General features: G+C 35.1%; 1 protein-coding gene across 1 annotated transcript in view; it reads left to right on the top strand.

Annotated features, from left to right (window-relative positions):
* The window catches only part of RYR3 (ryanodine receptor 3), a gene marked incomplete at its 5' end in the record, with an annotated part of 249,795 nt that overhangs the window by 64,500 nt on the left and 164,433 nt on the right, over positions 1-20,862 (top strand). Inside the window, 7 exons of the mRNA XM_082318667.1 lie at positions 5,726-5,800; positions 6,797-6,875; positions 9,463-9,575; positions 10,025-10,124; positions 13,189-13,282; positions 19,641-19,715; positions 20,392-20,548. Coding sequence (XP_082174793.1) covers positions 5,726-5,800; positions 6,797-6,875; positions 9,463-9,575; positions 10,025-10,124; positions 13,189-13,282; positions 19,641-19,715; positions 20,392-20,548 — 693 coding nt within the window. The remainder of the gene's footprint in view (positions 1-5,725; positions 5,801-6,796; positions 6,876-9,462; positions 9,576-10,024; positions 10,125-13,188; positions 13,283-19,640; positions 19,716-20,391; positions 20,549-20,862) is intronic.

Here is a 20,862-nt window from a genome sequence, read left to right on the forward strand (position 1 = left end):
CTTAATTTATAAAATTTTCATTTGAATTAAAACAATTCGCCAAAGCTTTATATCATCCCAAAGAAACTAACACTGATGATGGAACTTGCTTTTTTTAAATTAATTAATTGCTTCAAGCATTCAGGGTGAGCTGTGGAGTCTCTTATTTCTGAAGGAAGAAATTACACCTTTCAAGATGGCTTCTCAGTTATATAAAATTATAAAGATGTTTAGAATGCTTCTGGATTAAAACTCCTCATGATTTCATGCAGATCAGTAAATATTAAATGACTCAAAACTAGGATTTGTTTTTATCTGAATAATGTGGCTGCAGAATTTAAATTTAAAAAAATTAAGGTTGCTATTTAAGAATGATTGACAAGAAAGAGTGAAACTTCACAGTTGCATGCTTTTGCAATTTTATAGTGCCATCTTCATTACCTACCTTTCACTCTATTAAAGAATATTTTTTTTTCTCTGTAAGCTTGTTTCTGTTGTGCTTTATGTGTGGAAATCATATCAGTTCAATTAGGATATATGTATTCAGGACATGTAGCACCAAGGTATGTAAACCATATTCATATAGAAATGTATGTACTGTATGCATAGAGAGAGCATTCTTACTGTATGTTTTATGCTCTTTCAATCCTCTAAGGTAGGGGCAGTTCAGCAGGCTAAAATCATGGCGTACTCATCACTGGTGAGGCCGCACCTGGAATACTGCTTTCAGTTTTGGGCGCCTCACTACAAGAAAGACATTGAGATGCAGGAGCATGCCCAAAGAAGGGCAATGAAGCTGGTGAAGGGTCTAGAGAGCAAGTCTTATGAGGAGCGGCTGAGGGAGCTGGGGTTGTTTAGTCTGGAGAAGAGGAGGCTGAGGGGAGACCTTATTGCTCTCTAGAGCTACCTGAAAGGAGGTTGTAGCGAGGCAGGGGTCGGTCTCTTCTCCCTAGTAACAAGCGACAGGACGAGAGGAAATGGACTCAAGTTGCACCAGAGAAAGTTTAAACTGGATATTAGGAAAAATTTCTTCACTGAAAGGGTAGTCGGGCGCTGGAACAGGCTGCCCAGGGAAGTGGCTGAGTCCCCATCCCTGGAGGTACTGAAAAGATGGGTAGATGTGGTGCTTAGGGACATGGTTTAGTGGTGGACTTGGCAGTGCTAGGTTAACTGTTGGATGTGATGATCTTAAGGGTCTTTTCCAACCTAAACTATTCCATGATTCTATGTTGTATTATAATTAATGGATAGTGGCTATAAGTCTATATGAGTGTAGTTTAGGATAAACTACAGAAAGTGTCTTAAAATGCCCTAAGATATTGTATACATTGTGAACACTGTTTGCGTAGTATACGTGGTGGAATAAAGTAATTTCTAATGAGAAATTTTCTTATGTGTTGAGAGAATTGTTGCAGATTCATACATTTAATACTCAAAACTTCAGTGATAGTCACCCAGTAGGTCTCCATCCGGTTGTTGTTTCATATGCATGAAACCAATGATTTATTGTTTTGTTTACTATTTTAAAAATTTCTTTCATAGTACAGTATTAAAATTAAGCTATGGTAGTAAGCGATACATAAGCATAAATAGCAAAATAGAGTAACTTTGTACAACTTGAACACATTTCAGGAATTAACTCTTTTGTACGAAATTGGGAAAGCATCTAAATAGTGTATAGACTAAATGATATAACCATGAAATTATTGGATACAAATTTTGGCCTTTAATATAATAAATAATTATTATTATAGTTTAGAAATCAAAATCCCTTAAATATTTTCTATCTTTTTATATCTTCCAAATTAAGAGAGAAATATGATAGTGAAATAACAAATATGGATTCTATATCAAAAATATGTCAACCTGAAAAGAGAAAGGGAAATAAATTGATGTCTTATAATCCCTTATTGTATTAATTCCATATTAATTTGTCATTCTTGTAGCCATCTTTCTTGTTTAGATTGCATGGAGATGAGACATATGCTGTAGAAAGATTGTGTATTATATGTACTCATAAAGACTTCAGTATTTCAGTTAACATTTTCTCATCATGTCCTGCTATTTGATTCACAGGTGTTAAATTCTTCCTTCATTTTTACTTTTTGAGGAGTGGAACCACTTTTATTTTTCTCTGTAACTTAGTGGCAGGATAACCACTACCTACTGGCTTATTCTGTACTCCAGATCTTTAACTGGCCCATGGCACAGCTCAGGGAAGCTCTGATCTTGCAATGTCAGCCATTGCATACACGGTTTTCAGACCTCATTGTTATTGACCTCTTGTTTTCCACTCTTTTCTCCAGTTTAAAGTGTAATTTTTGATTTTTGCAATTACATTGCTTTCTAGAAAATGGAACTCTTGATGAAAAAACCATTTGCTTAGGGAAAGTAAGATTCATTTAAACACTTCTTGGACTCCTAAGCAATAACACAATTTTTAGTATTTCAAAAATATTCACCCAAAAACTTAGCCAAAAGATTTAATCTGAGATTACTAGTAATATATGAATATTTATATTTGGGTTTGGCAGTAGAGGACAAATAATCTCTTCAGTAAAAATTATCATACTGTTGCTTTGGGGGCAGTGGACAATAAAAAAAGAACATGTAGTCTGTTGTACCATATTTATCTCAAAACTACCCTGCCCTGCATTTATTTTGAAGCTGGGTGCCATCCATTGGGGAAATTGTAATAGGAAAACAGCAGTTCACATAAATAGCAAGGATGAAATAAAAGAATGAAAGCCTGAACAATAACGCAAGAAACTTTCTTTCTGGACCTCAAGGATTTGTTACATTCAGGGAAGGTGGACTTTTAATTAGCTTCTGTCAACAAGCTCTTGGTAAAATGGATGGGTTATTTTTTAAGTTAAAATTAACTGATTCTGTTTGGAGACATATGTCAAATATTTTGTATTATGAGGCACTATGTTTAGCACCATGAAAGCAAATTGATATGGTAATAAGTAATTTCTAAACTAAATTTCAGAAAAAGCTGGTTTTGAGATGAATAATACAAAATGCTGTCTTTTAGTAGTTGTTATATATGTAGATAAAAATGACAGCATGAAATGTAGGAATGCACATCTTAAAATGTTCATTTACATTCTGTTCTCAATAAAAAGGCATTGCTAAGAATAGAATTTGGCCTCATATGATTAACCTTAATCTTTTATTGGTTCCACCAGTCTTGTCATTCCATTGAATGGTTTGCTTTCCATATTAAATTTAGTTTGGAATAGAGTTCTGCTGTTAGTTTCAGATTTTTCTAGAGGAAGAACATAGCTTATTCAGTTTTGGGGTTTTGTTGTTTTGTTGTGCTTTTCTTTTTTTTTTAATGAGTCAGCCTTAAAATCACAAGTGATTCACTTAAAAGCTTTCAGTAAAAAAAACAGCATGAGGTATTTTATTGCTTTTTCTCAGTATGCATATATTTCTTACAAACTGACTACATGGAATTTTCTTCTGACAACATGTCTGTAATTACAGTTGATTTTGCTGTTAAGATTTTCCTTGTTGATTTTAAAAAAAAAGTTGTAATTTATAAAAGAAGTATTATATACACTGTTACATGATGTTTTTCTGCTTTTCTTCCCCAAGCAGTGATAAGTTCCTGCAGGATATATTGTTAAAACCATTTTTTATGGACAACATATTTTGGAGGAGCTCTTGGAATTTTTTTATTTATTGTTTCTGATCAGCCTTTTATAATGATATCTAAAAATATGCTATGTTCTCTGAATGACCAGCAATAACTGTAATATTTGTCACCAATTTTTTCCAATAATCTAACACATTTTCTATGTGGGTCCAAAAATCATTATCCAGGAGTTTGGGGTTTTTTTAGGTTGCTACTGGGTGTACTGAGAAATTTTACATAATTATATGGATCATATTGTGAAAGAGATTATACATAGTATCCATATAATTCTGAGAAATTTCTCAATAAAATTTACTACATAAAATTACATAAGACTTTCTACTGTCTGTTAACAGCATTAAGTTCCAGTGTAACCAGGTCCCAAATCGCTGTTTGTTAATGTATTTGTTACTAGCTAGAAAAATAGAAGTAGGATTTTTATTTCATTGCAGTTGTAATAAAAGACCTCTGCTGAATTGCTTTTAGATTTTTATTCCTTCTGCTTGGACAAATAATATTTCATTTTTAATCCTTTTAATTAGTTTTAAGTATTCTATATGTTGAGCTACAGAATGTAGTAGTTTCCTTGTCTTCATGTCTTCTAAGTTGGGATTCTGTAGAACACAAGTTGTACATAGCTTGTAAACCTATTGACCTAATTGGTAATTTAACTCATGTATTGTTCATAGAGTGCAAAATCATTTGCCTACACATGTATAACCGTTATTTGAGTTCCTGGAACTACCTTTAATTGTCTTGGTCCCTTCCATGTGAATCCAAGGAAAGGAACTGCCCTTAAAGGGAGTCCTTTCTAGCAATGTGTAACATACTAGAGACGATCCCCGTTCTATTTTGGCAAATCATCTCATATTTAATGATTGCCTAAATACACCTGAAACAAGAAGACTGTAAAGTAAATGCTCTTTTAAATGGAAAAAAAGCTCTGTGTGTGTGTGAAAACATTTTCAAGCAGTTACGTGAGAAGTTAGATATTCTTAAATCAGCAATGTCTAGTTTGTTATCCGAATCCTGATGTTAGACCTTTTGTTATTACTCAAGACTTACCAGGTGCAAATGTTATGATCTGGACTGAGAGAAAAAAAATGAAGTATCATGTTGCCCACCATAATATAATTAGCATTAACATTAATCATGATAGACATAATTCTGCAAAATTTGGAGATCACTTTCCTAAAAAAGTGCTTCATACAATCTGGGATCGAGGATCTAAAAAAAAAAAAATAATTTCTTAGTTTCAGTGGAAAGCACCACAATAAATCAAGAATTTCATTTCTTGGTCATATGATTTATTTAAGTTTGAATAGGCTTGTTATTTATAAATAGCTAGGAAATAAGGTGGTAGATGCAGAAAAAGGCTGAGAGGCAGACTTGAAAACCTATAAAGGCTGTTGTCTGTTGCTCCATATGTAACCTTCTTGTTAAGATTCTTCTCTTGGAATTTATTTTCTTCTGGTCACCAAAAGGAGCTCAAAAGATGTGTATTAAATTCTCTGAAGGAAGCTTATGGAAAATCCAGTTTTGCCTCTCCCTGATCTTGTAATAAATTTCCATATTTGAAATTAATAACTGTGCTTGGTTGAAATTATGAATGCAGTTGCTTTAATGAATCTGGAAAATGCTTAAGATAACATGAATCCTAGCAAGTAGATATCCTTAGTATGTGCTTAAACTATTCTGAGCAATAGCTACATTTTTCCTCTTTCAGATTTCAGTTTGTGTATGTATATATATACTTATTTTATTATTTTTTTTAATGCCTCTGAGAAGTTTATAAGAAAGGTAAGTAGTATCTTATTTAATTTAAAACATTTGTTTTCAAAATGCTGTGTTTTTACTTAATTATAATAAAAATTGGGTTACAATGACTTTTGACCAAGAACAACATTTGTTCCCTTGGCAGATATTTGGTTATTGCTGTAGCTACTTCATTACTATAATTTTTCCCAGCATATACATTTCATAATTTACTTGAATATTTGCACTTATTATTTGAACTGTAGTAGCTCTTCATGTTGTTACGTAATTCTGCTCGTAGTCCGCACAGTGTAGTGGAGTTCTGATCTTCTCTGTCATGTTCTGCAGGCAGCTCAAGGGGGTGGTCACAGAACCCTGCTGTATGGCCATGCTATACTACTTCGACATTCGTTCAGTGAAATGGTAAGTCAAAGACCATTTGCACAGAATGAGTAACATGAAACTCAAATAAACGCCTTTTTATCAAAATAAAAAATATATAAATTTGAAATAATGTTCTAAGTTCTCTTCTCCGCTACATAAAAAATTTGAATAGCTTATGGTGTCTCAACATAATGGAAGTGGCCCTTATATTTTAAATTCAGATTCTTCAATCCATTTCACTCAGAAATGTAGCTGAAAAGCTCCTTTAGCCATGGATTATATCTGTGTCCTTAAGGAATCCATTTTAATGATAATTCCATTAGGAAGTTGCTACTATTGCAGCTGCATTTGTTGTGATACGTGTTATTTTTTCCATCATATTCTATAAGATAAGGTGTTCCTTTTAACATCCCATAGTTCCCAGAGACTATGCCCACAAACATGCTATCTTCAGGCTACCTTGTATAAATTTTGTTTCACTACATTGTACAACTGGAAAATTTTAACTGTTCTGGCTCTTTGACTTATTAAGGCTCATGCAAATATACCTAATAGGAGGCTGAAGAAATGAGAAGTCAAGAAAACATCTTCCTGCCTTTTTCCTGTGCTAGAACACTCTACATTAGGCTTTAAACTCTGTTACTTACGTTTATGAACCATACAAATTGTAGTTGCATTGACATACCAGAGTTGCAAGTATGTTTACTGCCTTTTGGTATGTTTGCTATGTTTTCATGAAGCAAACTTATTAGAGTAACACTGTAATAACATGTTTGCCTGTTCCTATCTGATGACCTAACTGAAACTTTGGAAGGTACGAGGTAAATTGCACAGAGAAATATGTGCTGAAGTGGAAAAGGATTTTGATGTTTTAGTCAGGAAGAGCTTGTATACAAATAACATCATGCTTAACTAATTTAAAAAAAATTAAGCACAAGCTGAGAGTAAGGTGGAGTAATCTGTATGTATTAATTTGGCAGGTATGTTAATGGATACTGTTGGTTTTTTGTTTTCAATAACTTCACTATTTTGCAGTATTTGACATGTTTAACATCATCAAGATCCCAGACAGATAAACTTGCATTTGATGTGGGACTACGAGAAAATGCAGCAGGTATCGCAAGTTATTTTTGAAGGAAAATGTGTTACACATTTCTGGTTTTAAAAGAGGCATTGAGATTAACGACACTGTAAGCTTATGAATGTCATGTTCATGTGTTCATTAGAAATAAGATGGTTGAAAGTAAATGATGACTGTCTATACTGATGACTTTCAGTAAATTTACTGACGTTGTAGAAGAATGTGAGAGTGTCCTGCAATTAAACTGAGTTACCACAACTGCAATAACACTGGTGATAATGGCCAAAGTAAAAAAATCCCATTGAATAAAATAAATTTGATGCATTTGCTTTCTATTTGTATGGCTTGGCACTTTCAATAGAATTAGAGTACAAAAAAGCCATATACTGGTGCATTCACAATATGCATTGTAACAATGCAACAAAAGAAGTATGCAACTTGTAATGCAGGAAAACAGAAAAAATGTAATGAGCACATTGCTAAAAGAGCTTGAGAAACATAAAAGCATAAAATGGAGCAAAATAATAATGCAATAGAGTGGAAGAGATACGACACAAACAAGAAATGACAAGAAAGCTTTAAAATCTGATTAATAGATTTCCAGGGGTACTGCCAGTAACAGTGCTGCTGACAGAAATATAGTAAAGAAAACCTGTGCTTCCGTGAAATCACATATAAATTATGAGATACCACTGGGAGCTATGTTAAAAGAATTTAAAAGCAACTCAGCCACAAAGAGACACAAATAAGTTTACGTGACACTGTACACATAGCGTTAATGGTTCCTGAAAGTGATGCGTACTCATCAGAAAGTAACAGGTGACCCTGTAGTACCCAGACCCAGACATGTACCTTGAAGGGAAAATCTAGGTTCCTATACACACACCTCATTAATGTGAAGCTTCAAATAAAAAAATGCCAGTTGTATTACTATAAACCTGTGCTTTCTATTGTTTTTTCATTATTTTGAAAAGAAATTAAAATGAAAATAGTCTAATTGATGATGGAGAGGAACTGCCAATGTAGATGTTAAAATGTTTGTCGGACATGATCTTTGAAACTTCCTTTTCAGGTGACTCTGCCTACCTGACCTCCTGTTTTGAATGAATGAAGTTTGTCTTTCAGTTGTTTGTAGCCATACAGAAAATGGTCTCAGACAGATATTAGCAACCTGTTACTTGATTATATCTTTGGTTGCTGCCTTAGATGGAGACCATTTTCTTTAGGCATGTTGATAAAAGGAATGTATGTGTTCTATCTCTCTGAAAATAGTTTCAGTGAAATCTGTCTTTATAATCTTATAGGTTTTTTTCAGAGTTGTTGTGCATGTGTCTGCTTGTGCCCATGAGGTTTTGCAATGAATATCTCTAGTTGTCTCATTGGTATTTGCTTAACTGTACATATACAAAAAGACTGTTGTATACATAGGTAAGGTATAAAAAACAACACATAAAAGGAATGCTTAGTTGTATTTCTGCACAGAGGATTTTGGTAACTACTGCATGCTTGTAAACCTCATAAACTCAACACCATAATATCACTTCCCCATGCCCTACTCCCCACCCATGAAACTGTCCTACTGAATCAATTTCAGCTGCAGGAAATATTCTTCACCTAGCAGGTACTGAGTGAAAAGCCACTGGATATTTAAAAGTATTATCTTTTAAAGATTTAGCACTTTACACTTTTAGGGATGTAACTTTTATTTAGTGTCTTCTTTATAATTAGTTTCATAACTCTCAAATTTTGTTTTAAGGAGGTTTTGCATGAAATTTCTTAGTTGATTAAATGGATTTTTGTGCTTTGTGTTAAGCTACCAATTTTACCTTTGTTTAATTTTCTCCCACTTTGCATTGCCCAGTGAGAAAGCTGTATTTAGCTCATTTTCTTCAGGGTCTTAACTAAACCATGAAAGGTGTGAAATTGTGGAATGAGTTAGGTAATCTTCTCAGAATTGTGTGTGTGTGTGTGTGTGTGCGCAAAGTAATCTGGAATCTTATATTTAATGTGTAGGAAATATTCTATGGTTGTCACCCTTAGGCTTGGCTATCCCATAATCATATGGTCTGTAGTGCTAATGGAACTGCTTCCAGAACTGACATTTGTAGTGTAGCAATGTTGTAAAGTCATGGAGTATTTGTTTCAAAATTCTGTATTCTACAAAATAAATGTGGCTTAGAGTGGAAATGATACAGAAGATTGTGAATTAAATATGAACATTAAGCAAAAAAACCACAAAAGGTGATAATTAAGGCTGAGGTAGTTGTCAGCAATTTACTGGAAGTGAGAGCCTCAAAGGGAGGGAGGGCAGTTCTGAACTGTTTTGTAAGTGATCATTGCTTTAAAAAAAAAAAAAAAAAAAAAAAAGAGAGAAATATCTGCTTCAGTGATGACAAAGATTGGTTGACAAAAATTTTCAAGGAAGTTTCAAGGAAAAAGTTTCAAGGAAAAAGAAAAAAATTCAAATTGATTAAAAAGAGGAATGAGGTGGTTTTATAAGGTGAATGTCTTATAAGACACAATTCTTTGTTATGTTATTTCAATGTTGTATAAATATATCCTTACATTTCTTGGGAGTTGTCTGTTTTCTGTACCCTTGATAAGTATCTGTGTCCTTTAGGTGAGGCATGCTGGTGGACAATACACCCTGCTTCTAAACAAAGATCAGAAGGAGAAAAAGTTCGAATAGGTGATGATCTTATCCTGGTCAGTGTGTCCTCTGAAAGATACCTGGTAGGTTTGTTTGTTTAGCAGGTGAACATGGTGGGAAAATACAAAGTGCTGTGAAGAGTTGGGGAAAATGGTTGCGGTTTCTTATGAATGAAATTTTTTTCTAATCTAGGAAATAATGCCTGGTTGTAGTGCACTTTTTTTCTCAGTGAAAGGTTTTCCCCCTGCCTAGAACAAGACTGTTTCCATGCCTTTTTCCCAAGGTGTACTTCAGCATTCTTCATCTTGGGAAGTTTTTATTTCTGTAACTGTGGAAGATTTCTAAGCTGCAGCTGGAGTCTGCTGATTAGATTTAAAAAAGAGTTAATTTTAAAAGCAAGTGACTACAAATTTTTAAAGAATATTTGTATATTTACTTTATTATGCATTCCTATTTTGTTGAGAAATTAATACACTAAATATTTTAAAGTGCATAAATTTCACTGCTTCCTGTTACTGTCATCTTATTGCAGCATCTCTCCATGTCAAATGGAAGTATTCAGGTGGATGCCTCCTTTATGCAGACGCTATGGAATGTACATCCTACATGCTCAGGAAGCAATATTACAGAAGGTTTGTCATTTTGTTTATTTAGAAATGTATATACTTTAGATGACTCTCTATTGCTTTTCATAAAAAGTGAAAATGGAAAAAAAAAACCACCCTCAGAACATCAAACCAAAGAGCTTAATGAAGATAAAGAAAATGAGCATAGGCGAGAAGAATAACAGAAGGGAAGATGGGGAAATACAGATACATCAGACGGATTAACTGAAGAAAATCTAAATAAGTGCTGTAACTTTAGAATAGCAAAGCGTAAAAAGCTGCATAAGAAATGAAGACAGAGAGCAACAGAAGAGTTTATTGTCTTCAGTTTAGTTTTTGGGAGTAGGAGCTGCAGAATAACTAAAGCCAGTATACTTAGATTTTGCACGGGATTTTTAATCACCCTGTAACAGAGATAACAGAAGAGAGATAAAGGTACATGCAAAATGGAAAGCAGGTTTCTGGTAACTCCTATTTCAGTCTCTTAGTTGTGTTTTTTAAGAATATTTGCCAAATATCCTTTCTGGATCTCACAGCCATGCTTCCTTATTGTCTGTCTGTAATAGTCAATGAAAATGAGCGCTCTAAACGCATCCTCTTAGTCAGCCTTAAATCCCACACCACAGGGTCAGGATTTCTTTCTAGGTACTTGACTGCACTTTGCAACCGTGTTTGAGAAGCATCACCTTATTCTGTTTGAGAACTGTCTTGTTCTGTAATGAAAGGCTCATCCACTCAATATTGCTTGTTATTTCAATGCTGTACTCTGTCATTAACACTGTCATAACAAACATTGTACTTTACCTCTGCTGGTCTCTGTTTGAAGTATCAGCCCTCCACATTCATGAATAGTAAATGTCTGTAAGTCAGGATCATTTTGTATCACCTGGCCCTAAATCTAGTCACTTACGATATAAAAATATACAGGATCATAGGAAAAAAAGGAGCTATAAGGGACGTGAAAGAGACATTGCATTTCCCTGGGATCAGCTATACTAAGTCTTGATAGAAGTAGAGTACCCTTAGTGCTAAAGACTAACAGTCACTAGGCTTACCTGAACTATGGTCGGGTCCTTCTAACCCCAAGTGATTTAAATCAGCATCCCACAGTGTTTCTGTGCATTGACCCATAAAAAGCTTGTCTCAGAGTGTTTGTAAGTTTTCATGGGATATGGATTTTCCTTGTAATACTTTCTGATTACTTTGTGTTGCAAGAAGTGTGTTATGTTGGAGCTGTGTATTTATAAGTGGCTGTCTGGTCCCCTGCCATCATGGGTCATAAACAGAATAGAGGTTAACTCTGGAAAAGTCCCTGTGTTCTCAGGTTTCACAGGTAAAACAAAACCAAGCAAGCAGAAAAGCCATCCTATAATAAAATTAAAAACTTGTAACAGATGACAAGCATAATGAGCTACACAGAGAGATCATGAAAGATCAGTGGTATATTTTAGATATCTGTAAGAGCAGGGATTTGACAGCTGAATTTCCTAAGTGCTTACAGAGTCACAGAGTGGTTGAGGTGGGAAAGGACCTGGTCCAATCCTCTGCTCAAGCAGGGCCACCTAGAACAGGTTGCCCAGGACTATGTCTAGACAGCTTTTGAGTATCTCCAAGGAGGGAGACTCCACAACCTCTCGGGGCAACCTGTGCCAGTGCTCAGGCACCCTCACAGTGAAAAAGTGTTTCCTGATGTTCAGATGGGCCCTTCTGTGTTTCAGTTTGTGCCTGTTGCCTCTGGCCCTGTCACTGGGCACCACTAAAGAGACCCTGACTCCGTCTGCTTCACATTGATGAGATCCCCAGAGCCTTCTCTTTTCTAGGTCAAACAGTCCCAGTTCTCTCAGCCTTTCCTCATGTGTGAGGTGCACCAGTCTCTTAATCATATTAGGGGCCCTTTGCTGTACTTGGAACCCTTGTACTGTGTAGCTCAGAATTGGACACATAATTCAATATTGCATAATCAAAAAAGAAAAAAAAAGAGGATAGGGTGAAGTAAGCAGAGAAGTGGGTTTTCTGTGTGTCAGTTTTTTCCCAGTTCCTTAGGCTTAGGTTTAGCTGTATATACACTTCTCAGAATGGTTTGCAAGAGCGATGATCTTATGTCAAAAGCCTTAGCAGCCTGGCTCAAGTTGAATGGACAGACTGAGAAAGTGGGATTTCCTGAGTCTAAAATTGGACTAGAAGTCAGACAACATACTTTTTGTGATGTTTGAAGCACTTTTGATGGAACATAAATAGCAGGAAAGTACATTTTTTTCACATCCTTTCTTTGCTTTGACCTTTGTATTAATTGGCAAGAGGATAATTGCCAGTTACTGTTTTCCTAATTTATAAATTTATACTGAATCAGCTGCACAGTATGAAGGTTTCCTTCTACCCTTCCTTCTTTATGTGTCTTTGTTCTTTTAAAAGGCATTAATTTCACTTACAAGGTCAGAACAGTGTGGACTGAGGGTCTGATGAATCATTCTCCTCCCACACCATTTTTTTTCTTTTCTTTTTTTCTGTGAGGCAAAGTGCCTGGTTTTGACCTGTAGTCTTTGTGTTAAATGGGTTGGAAAGTTAGCTTCCATTAAACTTAATCTTCAGAACTGCTAAGTGTTTTTCTGTCTTCTGTCTCCTGCTGCTGCTGTGCAGTTTTGATTTTGACACAAGATATAAATGCCAGAACAAACTGATGAACTTACCAAATAATTTTGTATTGAGAACATTTAAATTGTATTAAGGGGGAGGAAACTATGGTATATATTTGATATGGCTTTTACCTAAAGCATTCAATTTTCAAAACACTAATTGTTGCAGGAGTTTTTATTTTCCTTTTCCGTCCCAGAATCCTAATTTAATTTTTAAATGTTAAGAAGTTGCTTTCTTTTTGTCTTCATTTTCAGAATAAATATTTTTAACTGAAAAAGATAGTAAAAAATAATATGTTGTCATACTAACTTTGTTGTTCTTGTTTAATTTCAGTTATGAGTGAAAATTTGGAAAACAGGTTTCACCTGGGTCTTTTGAATTTTTTAAATTTTTTTTGAGGGTGTTATTTTCATATTGTCAGTGTTTAAGCTAATAAGTAAATGTGCTTCTTCTACAGGGTATCTTCTTGGTGGGCATGTAGTACGTTTTTTCCATGGCCATGATGAGTGTTTGACAATTCCATCTACAGATCAGAATGATTCACAGCACAAGTAAGTGGTGATGCCTTTTTATACATTTTCTTCTCTCAAAAAAAGAAATAGATTGTTGATTGTCAGTTGAATTTGAGGTTAGATAGGTTAAATATTCTTTACAGCAATCTTTAATTAGGCACTGACATTATTACAGGATGTTGAAACCTACGAAGAAAATCGGTCATCAGTTCTTTTATTGCTGAAATTCAAGTTGTTGATTTCCACTGAGATTTCAGCCTGTTATGTTGCATGTCTTTAATGTGTACTTTAATGTGTAATAAGCAGAGGTAAGCAAGCATTCACAGGGAAGATGGCAATTTGAAAAAAAAAAAGGCCCTAAAAGATCTCTGAAAGTTCAGCCTCTACAATGACTTTCATATTTTATATATTTTGCACCTTTTTGCAAGTTCTTGCTCTCTCAAATTTGATTAATACATTAAGATAATTAAAGCATATTGGCTATACTAAATCACTTGTGTATTAAACTTAAATCTACAGTTGTTATGTATTATGTTGATGTATTATTTGAATTTAACTTTGCATTTTGCTGATGATCAAAGGCGCAGCAAGCTAATCATTTTGATACACAAAACCCTCAGCATTAAAAATCATATTCAACACGTAAGATCTCTGCACCTGTTGTGGCAAATAAGTTATGCTTTAGGTAATATGATACCACAAGTAACAATCAGTTTTGTCAAGTAAACTTTTCAGCTCTAAATTTTCCATTTTTACATTTCTGTGGAGTAAAAATGTCTCCAAAGCCAAAAGGAAACCCAAACTGAATGTCAGAAAACTTCACTTCTTGGTGAATTTTTATTGCTGCCCTCTTAATACGTGCATAGAAAAAAAAGATGCAAGTTTGCACTGAGTGCGAAAATGTGCACACCTAGTATAAAAACACTAGCAAAGGTATTAGGATCTAGATACCTCGTGTGGAACAGGTGTCATATTCAGAATAATTTTATAAACAACCAGTCTTAATAAGGTTAGAATAGGTGCTGAGCCTTTTCAGTATGTTCAGAAATGCTGTACTTTGCTATTGCTCTTACTTATCTAGAAGTCAGATATAGTTAAAAACAAAAATAATTGTGGAGTCCTATTGCTCTGTATGTTCTTCTTAATACATGTTTGGTGTGTAGTTACTGCTTTAAACTCTGCTTCCATTTTTTTACAACTATGTAAATAAAAGGGTAAAATTAAAAAAGGTTTATTTTTTCTGAATGAAATCTGTGTATCTATATTCCTAAAATAGGAGAATAATGTTAAAGCTATATTGAACATTTTCAAATGTGTGATAGTGATACAGTGTGCTAAGACTGATGATTTGGAGTTGTCCTATCTTTTGGATTTGTGAACTGCAAAATAGACATAAGGCCAAGTTTGTACTGTGTCATAGTTGTAGGAGTCACGTTTACATTATACAAAACAAAATGAATACCTGGAAAAAAAAAAAAAAAAAACACAACCAAATAGCAATAGGAACAGGAGAAAGAGCTGTAGAAAATTGTTGTGTTTATTTCCATCTCTAATCAGTTCTATGCATTCCATTAGGACTATTAAATAAGTTAAGTTAGACAAGAGTGATAATTTCTCTTTTCATAGAACAGACATTTAATTTTCTGAAGGTTTCTGTAGAGAATGCTCCTTAACAATTCACACAGTGACTATTCTCTGCCAAGAATCTTAAGTTCTTTTATTACAGGCCAAGTGAAAATACAAGGGGTGGACTTATTGAACATCAAAAAGGCAGGCTTGGCAAAAACTGAGAATAAGATGGATGGATGGAATCAAGGAGAAGATGAAGAAAATGTTATGTGGATACTGTCATGAAAAAGCAGCAATTCTCTTTTACTTGCAGTTGTTTTACTGTAAGAGCAGGTTACTAATGCTAGTACAGTGTTGCATATAGAAAAAGCTGGAAAAGGGATAGAGAATTTAAGTAGCATATGAATTTAAAAAATATAAAAGGTGAACAGAGACATATCTGTAGTATTTCTTCAGTGAAGGAATGGTTGAGTTGGGCCAAGGAGAAATGAAGGAAGTCAAAGAGAATGGAAATGAATTATTAGTTTTGAGCTTAGTTAGGAAGAGGTCATTGGAGTCTGCCAAAAGCAGCATCAGTAAGGTGAATGGGACCAAAGAGGATCTAGGATGAAAACAGAAAAGAAAAACTCCAGACAGTTATTGTGTATTCAGTAGATTCATGGAATCATTGAGCAGCCCAGGTTGGAAGGGACCTCAAAAGATCATATTCATAGAGTCTGGAAATGAAGATGAATTGATTGCTAGGTTTTTTTGTTGTCATTTTGTATTTTGATTCTAGAGTATCAAAAGCATTATTGCGGAAGAAAAGATGTGTAGGAAATGCTACTACCTTTACTATGAGGAATATATATTCTTACTCTTATGGTGCACTATCATTTCAAAATTTTTGAAATTGCATGTGTGTTCTTAAATGTGACTCCTAAATACTGTACAGGTGTAGATCTACAAATCAATCATCTTATAAAGATACTGGATGCAAATGGTTTGTCACACTACAGTATACTTCATATTAATATATAGATTCTTCCTGGAATGTATTGGTGTTGATCAAGAAGCAGAATATCAGATAAATTAAAACCTTAAGTGTTCTCAATAAAAGAGAAGTTGTAGAAACACTTGCTCAGATAAAAACACAACTTTTATTTCACAAGTTGAGTTCCAGGTCCCATAGTTGCACAAAACAGTGCTAAACAGATATATATATTTTTTTCCTGTTCACTATTGAAAAAGGAAAAGAATTTGATAATCTGAAAAGCCAGTTAAAATTCTGCATTTCAAAATGCTACTTTAATTCGGAACAGACTGTATAACAGCTAGGTTGTGACATTTTATGTATGCATGTGCAGCATTCAATCAAGTTTGCCAGAGCAGGAAGGCAGATTTTAAATTCCCTCACTGCACATTTTTTGAGCTACATAAGTACAATAGAAGGTCCAGCTCCCGGAGGCATAAGGAGGTTGTGAGGTATAAACCAAATCCTTTCCTAACAAGCAGATCATCTTGAGTACCATTACACGGCATGTGTGGGACAACTGGGGAATCAGGCTCAGCCAGCATGGGTTTATGAAAGGGAGGTCCTGCTTCACTAACCTGATCTCCTTCTATGACAAGGTGACCCGCTTAGTGGATGAGGGGAAGGCTGTGGATGTTGTCTACTTGGACTTTAGTAAGGCCTTTGACACCATTTCCCACAGCATTCTCCTGGAGAAGCTGGCTGCTCACGGCTTGGATGGGTGCACTCTGCACTGGGTTAAAAACTGGCTGGACGGCCGAGCCCAGAGAGTGGTGGTGAATGGAGTCAAATCCAGTTGGCGGCCGGTCACGAGTGGTGTTCCCCAGGGCTCAGTGTTGGGGCCGTTCCTGTTCAATATCTTCATTGATGATCTGGATGAGGGGATCAAGTGCACCCTCAGTAAGTTTGCAGACGACACCAAGTTGGGTGGAAGTGTCAATCTGCTGGAGGGTAGGAAGGCCCTACAGAGGGACAGGACTGTTGGGAAGGAAGGCACTATTGTTGTAGGAAGGCCCTACAGGCTGGATTGTTGGGCCAGGACCAACTGTATGAGATTCAACAAGGCTCAGTGCCGGGTCCTGCACTTGGGTCACAACAACCCCATGCAATGCTGCAGGCTGGGGGAGGAGTGGCTGGAAAGCTGCCTGGCGGAAAAGGACCTGGGGGTGTTGGTTGACAGCTGGCTGAACATGAGCCACCAGTGTGCTCAGGTGGCCAAGGCCAATGGCATCCTGGCTTGTATCAGGAATAGTGTGGCCAGCAGGACCAGGGAGGTGATAGTGCCCCTGTACTCGGCACTGGTGAGTCCCCACCTCGAGTACTGTGTTCAGTTTTGGGCCCCTCACTACAAGAAGGACATTGAGGTGCTGGAGCGTGTCCAAAGAAGGGCAACAAAGCTGGTGAAGGGTCTAGAGCACAAGTCTTATGAGGAGCGGCTGAGGGAGCTGGGGTTGTTCAGTCTGGAGAAGAGGAGGCTGAGGGGAGACCTTATTGCTCTCTACAACTACCTGAAAGGAGGCTGTAGCGAGGTGGGGGTTGGTCTCCCTAGTAACAAGTGATAGGACGAGAGGAAATGGCCTCAAGCTGTGCCAGGGGAGGTTTAGGTTGGATATTAGGAAAAAATTCTTCACCGAAAGGGTAGTCAGGTACTGGAACAGGCTGCCCAGGGCAGTGGTTGAGTCCCCATCCCTGGAGGTATTTAAAAGATGGGTAGACGTGGTGCTCGAGGACATGGTTTAGTGGTGGACTTGGCAGTGATAGGTTAACAGTTGGACTTGATGATCTTAAGGGTCTTTTCCAACCTTAACGATTCTATGATTCTAAGCAAATTACAATTTGAAGGGGTTTTTTTGTACCTTAATCACATTATGATGCAGTCATTTTTCATTCTGCATTACTCTCCGTTTCTCAGTTTGACTGTCTTCATGGTTTGGGGTCAGTTCCAGTTATTTTAATTAAACAAGGAACAGAGAAACTGTTTTCTTTATCTTTCTTCACCCCTTCTTTCATTTGGGAAGGGGAAGAACAGGTTATATGAATTACCATTTTTACCTCTGACAAAAGTACAACAAAATTTATCATTAGAAATTGATGACAACATTTAGGAATAAGCGTGAATCAAATAATCTTGCTGAAAGGTTCAACCAACCTCTCCTTTAGGTATCAATAAATAAATATATGAACAGAAAGAACCACTGCCAGAAAAATTTAGAGATACAGAAAAGGCTGTCTGCTTATATTGCTCTAAGAAAAATAAATGAACCCAACAAACTTCTGGAAGTTTGCTGCACTTTGAAAAGAAGTTAGTGAATCAGTTTGTTTTGCATCTAGAATAATTTTGCTTTTATGTCTGAAATCTTCTCTCTTGCTCAAATTATGAAGGAATGTACTGCAGTATATTACAATTATTAAGAATATGATTTTCTTATTGGTATCTGCCTGGAGGCCTCAGTTTCTGACCACACTCAGAGTTTTATACATAGATGTTGTAATGTCACACTTTCAAATGAAGAAGTAGGCACAGAAAAAAATATGTGTGTCATCCTCTAGTACTGTTTTGCTGTGTGAACAGATTTCTGTTCAGTTAGAGTGTCCACTGAGCATTTGCTACCAGTAGCAGAAATTTCAATTTATTGTATAATGATGATGCAATAAACCCGTACATAGTACAGTATGGAGGACTGCTTGGGAGTCACATTGTGAAAGCAAGGTCTTCACTCTAATACAGTTTCCCAATAGCAGCAATATTGCAGATAGTAGCCTAAAAATGTGTAAAAGAAATTAAATTTACTTAGTTAAGAGATTCTTAAAGTATTTTAAAATAGATAAGGTGCACATCAAACTTCCTAAATTATTATTATAACTAAATAAAGTATTTGAAGTTTATTATTTCCTAAATTTTTACTGTTGCAGAATGTAACAAATACAATTATTATTTAAAATTATTATTAAAATTATTATTAAAAAAATTATTTTTTAAAAAAACGTTCTATGTATCCTGAGTTTCAGACCAAGACCTTTCCTATTATCCATTGTATTTCCTATCTCCATTATATATGAGAAAGGTTATACAAATTCTGGTGCTTGGATGACAAGACATGAATGATTAGTGAAAGATGAAAAACTTTCTTACATGTAGTCCTGTGAACAGGACTAATCCACCATAGTTTGTATTTGGTTATTGAGAAGAATGTTAGTTTCAGCACTAAAACATGTCACTAACCCCCAGACATTATATATAAGATTACATTAAAGGCTGAATCCTTTCACTTCCTGTTTTTATTTCTCTGAGTTTCCTAAAACTAATATATAATTTTATCTGTGTTATTTCTTTTGTAAGGATTATGATACAAAATTTTTGTTTTATCAGCACCATTTTTGTCTTTTAATAAGAATTTTGGAAGTAATTCTAGGACTGAAGTCTCATGCAGATAATTAATATATGCAAATGTGTATACTTATTTTAATATTGTGTTTGTATGTGTTTAAGAGCATTAGTAACTTAGATTAATCTCTTGGGAACTGTATGAATAACATATTTTTATGACTGATAAAGTAACAGCAAAAGCTTCTCAGCCTCTTTGAAGGCAAAATATTTTATCAACTCCTGAGAGAGAATGTAAATAGCCTAACTTACTTGGGACATTCGGATTGTGTATTCTGCTCTCACTGATGAACAGGAATTGTCTGCCTATTCAACTCCATCTGTTTAGCTGGGGAGAAGAAGCGAGTCCTATGCAGTTTACAGAGGAGTAAGATAAATACTGTGTAGCACAAATAAACACAAGAGGATGATCTTCTGAATCTTTTCTGTAGGAAAGTACTTTATGAAACCGGAGGAGCTGGTGTTCGAGCAAGGTCTTTGTGGAGAGTAGAACCGCTTCGAATAAGGTACTGATGTTTTTGAACTCTTTTGTTAGCAGCTCATATTATGTTAACAACAATTTGATTGTTACAGACCCTTAAGGCAGAACACGAGTAATATATTTGTCTTACTATATGATATATGTTAGTATGTTCATTGTCAATAATAAAAAGTTATCTACCATGATGTAATCATACAGGGAATGTCAGTATTTTAAGATTTTTTTTTATTTTTTTTTTTTTTCTCCACTTGGAATTTTAGAAGCATGAGTGGAAATCAGAACAGTAATATCCCTCATGGGTGTCTGTCTTTTTTTTTTTTTTTTTTTTTTTGGACTCTATGTCCCTCCTGGGTGATTAGTTTTCTGTTAACTTGTTGCAAGTGAAATTTCAATATATACCATAAGGGTGTTTGTAATTGCAAATGAAATACTCTCATAACTAACAGAGATCACCATATATAACACTCTAGTAAAACAGAGAGAGGGTGTAGAAACAAGGAAATTAAAGCTATACTCCTTTCCAAGGTTCCCTTTGCAAATTTATTAACAGTTTTGCATCTGTTTTAATGCAAATATCAAAATCAAAAGCAAAAATGAATATATATAGCACATTCTATTTTCTGAACATCCTTTAAAGCCCAAAATAGAAATATTAGTTTTACTTACTTCATAAATTATTTTTTGATGTCTCATATGTTTAGCTGGAGTGGAAGTAACATCAGATGGGGACAGCCTTTCCGTCTTCGACATATTACAACAGGAAAGTACTTGGCTCTGAATGAAGATGAAGGACTTGCAATGTTAGACAGAGAGAAGTCAGACACAACATCTACTGCCTTTTGTTTTAGAGCATCAAAGGTAAATAACATCAATGCAAATTTGTCTTAAATGTGGAGCACTCAAATACTAGATCTGAGTTGGTTCAGTGACTTTATAAATTATTTGTAATTTTCTAAATTGAAGCAATTGACAGGGATTATGCTTTTAAATACAAATGTAAACAGCCTTAGTCGAGAGTAAGAAAGGTTTCCTTGAGGAAAAATAGGGAAGATTAATAAATTTTAGAGTAAACTAAACTGTTAACAGGTTAAAAAAACAAGATTAAAAACTAATACAATGCAAGACACAGTGGTTTAATATGAATGCTTTAATCATTATAGAATCATTTTAGT

This window comes from Platalea leucorodia (genome assembly GCF_965183815.1).
Source record: "Platalea leucorodia genome assembly, chromosome: 7".
NCBI lineage: Eukaryota > Metazoa > Chordata > Aves > Pelecaniformes > Threskiornithidae > Platalea > Platalea leucorodia.